This window comes from Osmia bicornis, unplaced genomic scaffold (genome assembly GCF_907164935.1).
Source record: "Osmia bicornis bicornis unplaced genomic scaffold, iOsmBic2.1, whole genome shotgun sequence".
Lineage (NCBI taxonomy): Eukaryota > Metazoa > Arthropoda > Insecta > Hymenoptera > Megachilidae > Osmia > Osmia bicornis.
The window spans coordinates 330354-336115 of NW_025791111.1; the positions used below are offsets into that span (position 1 = coordinate 330354).

At 47.0% G+C, this 5762-nt stretch overlaps 1 protein-coding gene across 1 annotated transcript; it reads left to right on the forward strand.

Annotated features, from left to right (window-relative positions):
* The first annotated feature begins 404 nt into the window (after window positions 1-404).
* Window positions 405-4211, forward strand: LOC123988731. The gene has a single exon (XM_046289482.1). The coding sequence runs from the start codon at window positions 405-407 to the stop codon at window positions 4209-4211; it is 3807 nt and encodes a 1268-aa protein (XP_046145438.1).
* The last annotated feature ends 1551 nt before the right edge of the window (window positions 4212-5762 follow it).

Consider the following 5762-nt stretch of genomic DNA (forward strand, 5'->3'; position numbering starts at 1 on the left):
CGAAATGGAGCGAAATGGACAGTTCAAAGGAGTCGCTGGAGGTGCCAGAAAAGAGCGCATCAGGCCGCTCATCGCCCGCTCTGGTGGCAACGGCTCCAGCTCAAGCCGGCTCATCCAGAGCAGTCTCCTCATCCGCTCAAACCACCGAGTAGGAACTCGGTGCAGCCGTCAAACCGCCAGATCATCGGACGCTCCTAGCAACCGCTCAAGCTCTGCTCACCACCTCAACGACAGTTCATCAAATCCGCATCTTAATAGATCCCGGTTCCGAAATTTCGTTCATCTCCGAAGAACTCACCCGTCTGCTCAACCTTCGGAGACACAGATCATCCATCACAATCATTGGTGTTGGTGGAACAAAATCAACTGAAACAAAGGGTGTGGTCACTGTCACACTCCAACCGATGCATTCACAACAGACTGTCTGCATCCAGGCTCACGTGCTCACAGCCGTAACGACAATCCTGCCATCGTTCTCAATGAGAACTCCGGATTGGCCTCACATTAGAAAATTGAGGTTGGCGGACAATGATTTCTTGACACCACGACCAGTCGATTTAATCATTGGAGCGGATTTCTACGGAAGGATCATCAAGCCAAATATCATCAAGGGCTCACCAACAACACCAATTGCTCAACTTTCCATTTTTGGATGGCTCGTCATTGGCCCAGTCAACGAATCACATTCTACCACTCGTTATTCACATTTTGCAGTTGCTCAAGACGACCAGAGCAATCTGCAAGAGCTGCTCACCAAATTCTGGGTTCAAGAGGAATCACCAATGGATATTCCAAGCACGCTCACTCCGGAGGAAGAAGAATGCGAATCACATTTCTGTGCGACTCACACTCGTGATCACACTGGAAGGTACATCGTTCGCATTCCACTCAAGGCACCAGCATCGCTCTTAGGCAATTCACACAAGATTGCTCAAAGATGTCTACAAAGCACGTTGCGACGACTCTCCAAGGATTCAACATACAACCAGCTCTACGTCGAGTTCATGAAAGAGTACGAAGAATTGGGACACATGGTAAAGGCTCCAGATCACCAACGAATTTCATCAAGAGAGGCTGAGAACGTTGGGCCTGATGGGGAGATGACCTTGGCACATGATGCTCCGGCATCAGGAGGGTTGAGGGTCTCTTCTGACGGTTCAACACCTCAGACCTCTGCTCATCTTCAACCATATTATTTGCCTCACCATGGAGTTCTACGTCTCGACAGTTCAACAACGAAGCTCAGGGTTGTATTCAACGGATCAAAAGCTACGACATCAGGCAAATCAGTCAACGATTTAATGCATACTGGTGCTAATTTGCTCTTGAATGTTACAGATGTTCTAATTTGGCTTCGCCATTATCACCACATTTTTGCCACAGACATCACAAAAATGTATCGCCAGGTAGCAGTTCACAAGGATGATTGGGATCTCCAGCGAATCCTTTGGATCGATGAAGACCGCAATGTCATCCCTTACCAGCTCACAACTGTCACGTACGGTACAAAGGCGGCTCCCTTCCTGGCGACACGAGCACTCATGCAACTTGTTCACGATGAGGGTCATCGATTCCCTCTGGCAACGCCCTCGCTCACACATGGCAGATATGTGGACGATATTTTTGGAGGAGCAGACTCAATCTCGGAACTTGTGGAGGTCGCTCAACAGCTGATTGCATTGTGCAACGCGGGCGGATTTCCACTCGCAAAATGGCATGCGACTCACCCAGATCTTCTACGGGCTGTTTCGTCATCCACACAATCGTCAGCTCCCATATCATTTGACGACTGCACTACCAAATTACTCGGTATTCAATGGATGCCTCAAACTGACGCATTCGGCTTCTCATCAACTTTGACTGATCAACCAAGTAAGTGTTCAAAACGCCTCGTATTGTCCGAAGTGGCTCGGATATTTGATCCATTAGGTTTCGTCTCACCGGTAATAGTACGAGCAAAAATGCTATTACAAGAACTCTGGCTACACAAAATCAATTGGGACGACCAGTTACCGTCTCAAATTGTATCACGATGGTTCATCATCAGAGAAGATCTCAACAGCTTGGCCAAGCTATCGATCCCAAGATGGTTCAACACATGGAGCAATTCAATTGTAGAAATTCATGGATTCTCTGATGCTTCTCAACTTGCCATGGCAGCGGTGATTTACATCACCGTTAGCTCTCCGTCCAACGACTCAATGACGTCACTTGTCTGCTCTAAGACAAAGGTTGCACCACTGAAGAGGCTCACAATACCAAGATTGGAGTTGTCTGCAGCACTCCTATTGGCAAAACTCACAAAATATGTTCAATCAACGCTCAAGGTAAAAATCAAGGCAACGCACCTGTGGACGGATTCTCAAGTTTCGCTCATATGGATCAAATCGCAAGCATCACGTTGGAAGGATTATGTTCGGAACAGAGTCATTCAGATCCAAGAACTCACTCCAAATGCGCATTGGAGGCATGTTCCAGGTACTTCTAATCCAGCCGACTGTGCTTCCCGAGGCATTTCGACAGATCAACTTCAACGATTCGAGCTTTGGTGGAAAGGTCCTCCATGGATGGCTCGAAATCAAGATCATTGGCCAGAGCAAAAGGAATTCTCAACTTTAAACAGCGAGCTCGAAGTGAGACCCAATGTCTCACTCTTTGCTTCAGCTCAAAAGCTAAGTTATCATTGGGATCTCATTTACAAATATTCATCTCTTATTAAGCTGTATAGACTGACTGCACTTTGTTTCAGGTTTGCCTCACGGCTTAAGAGAAAGCTCGAAACTCCTCCTGTGATCATCATACCATCCTGCGACATGGAGAAGGCGCAGCTCTTCTGGATTCACGCGACTCAACACTTGTATTTCACCAGCGAAATCAAGACGCTCAACTCAGGCTCAACCCTGCCTGCAACTCACCCCTTCAGTCGCCTCACCGCCTTCATCGATTCGCAGGGAACAATACGAGTAGGGGGAAGACTCACAAACACAGCGCTCAGCAGGGATGAAAAACATCCAGCGATCCTCCCACGGGACGCTCACCTGTCGAAGATCATCATTGAAGATGCTCACAAGCGAACATTTCACGGAGGAACGCAGCTCACGCTCGCATACATTCGACAACGGTACTGGATCATCGGTGGCAGAGCTCCTGTAAAATCTCACATTTTGAGATGTGTCGTGTGTGCTCGTCAGAGGGGGATTCGTGCTCGTCAGATGATGGGTCAACTACCTCTCTGTCGAGTCACACTATCACGACCATTCGCTCACACCGGTGTCGATTATGCAGGACCAATCACAATGAAAAATTCAAAGGGAAGAGGCTCGAAAACAATCAAGGGATGGATCTGCGTGTTCGTATGTTTCTCCTCATCAGCTGTTCACCTCGAGGTTGTCAGCGATTACTCAACCGAGGGATTTCTGGCAGCCTACAGAAGATTCTCATCACGAAGAGGGATCGCTCACAAGTTGTACTCTGACTGTGGTACAAATTTCATTGGAGCACAGGCAGAGCTCAAACGCCTGTTCACGTCAAGTTCACAGGAGCACCGACAGATCGCATCGATTCTGTCAGCTGACAGCACTCAATGGATGTTCAACCCACCAGCTGCTCCTCACATGGGAGGAAAATGGGAAGCTGTGGTGAAATCAATCAAGTACCATCTCAGGAGAACAATTGGTGAGCTCTTACTAACATTCGAAGAGTTTTCCACTCTCCTCACACAGATCGAAGCGGTGCTCAACTCAAGACCATTGGAGCCGCTCAGTGACGATCCCGACGACATCTCTGCGCTCACCCCAGGACACTTCCTCATCGGTTCAGCGCTCAACACGATACCAGAACCATCACTGCTCGACGTCTCACCAGGTAGATTGTCGAAATGGCAACTGATCCAGCAGAGGGTTCAACACTTCTGGTCTCAGTGGTCTCGACACTACCTGCAGAGACTTCAATCAATCTCAAAGTGGCATCACCCATCGAACGACATCAAGACAGGCTCGTTGGTGCTGCTCACGAACGAGCATCTTCCACCGAGCAAGTGGCCACTCGCAAGAGTGACCGAAGTTCACCCCGGCAAGGATGCCCTCACCAGGGTTGCAACCGTGAAGACTGCAACCACGACTCTCGTCAGACCGATCACCAAGCTTGTCATCCTGCCTGTTCACCATCAAGCTGAGCTCACCTCTGCAGAAACATCATCAACGAGTTGCTGATGGCGGGCGGAAATGTTTGAGAATCCGCTCAGCCATGATGGCGCTCACGGTCGATCGATTTATCGATCGGGAGTCGACCATCTAGGTAACGCGTGAGCAGGGGTCTTCTCGCCGGCTCGCGCGCAACGACGCCATTATTGATCAACGATCACCACAGCAAACCACGTGTTCACTAGTTCTGATCAGTTAAGTGTGCTCAAGTGCAAATCATCGCTCAGAATTCGATCATCGACGCTCAAACCGACCCCAGGAATCCTCTGCAACTGTGCAGTGCAACAGGATTGCGAAAGGTACAGATCAATTACAACTAATTCATTGCACACGTGAGCCGCCAACCACGTGTCGATCAAGCATAAATATTGTATATTATAGATCAATTTACATGTTCCTATAAGTTTTATAGTCGCGAAAGATATGTGTATTACAGAGTCTCATCGAATCTGTCGTAGCGTGTGACTATATTTCCGCCGATCGGCCCTACATTGTTTCATTCATGATACTCCTTCTCTTTCTTTCGCGCTCTCCTTTTCTATGTCCGCCAGGAATCAAAATCTCGCTCGGCTCAAGCAAATTCATTTTGCTAGATGGTCACAGATGCGGCAACACCGCGTTAGAACTCTCAAATGATGTGATTTGGCAACTATACCACCCAACTTTCGTTTCTTATTCTGCATAATGACGTTAGATGTCACACCGTCAAATGTCGAATTTCTCAATTATGTATTTTCACGTTTGCCCGATTCTTTCTAATGGCGCTTACATCGATTCGGAGGAGGCCTCGAAGGAGGCCGTGCCCTTAACATTTTGCGATAGCTCGCACCGTTTCTGAGATATTTGCAGATTTATCTCAAGCAAAGGGGCGTCACGCACATATTCCAAGATATTTCTTCTTCTTCTTGTTCTTCTTCTGCACAGCTGCGCTGGAAGTGGCGTTTACAGCTGGAAATAGTGAATACAGCTTAGAATAGTGCAGAGTTACCTCAAAGAAAGGGGCGACAGTATTTCTTCTTGCTTATAACGTTGTTACGGTTTCGGAACTTTTAAATATGTCGATATATCTCGAAAACTACGCATCTGATCAAAAAATGTCATAGAAAGTAAATAGTAGGAAATTTAATGCTCTACAAAAAAATGCTCTTATCATTTTGCCATAGATCGCACCGTTTCCGAGATATTTGCATATTTACCTCAAGGAAAGCGGTGTCACGTACATATTCCGAGATATTTCTTCTTCTTGTTCTTCTTCTGCACAGCTGCGCTAGAAGTGGCATTTACAGCTCGGAATAGGGAACACAGCTTATAATAGTGAAGAGTTACCTCATAGAAAGGGGCCACAGTGTTTCTTCATCCTTATAATGTTGGTTCGGCTTCGGAACTTTTAAATATCTCGATATATCTCGAAAACTACGCATTTGATCAAGAAATGTCATAGAACATAGATAGTAGGAAATTTAACTTCCTACAAAAAAGGTCTGTTAACATTTTGCAATATTTCGCACCGTTTCCGAGATATTTGCAGATTTATCTCAAGGAAACGGGCGTCACGCACAT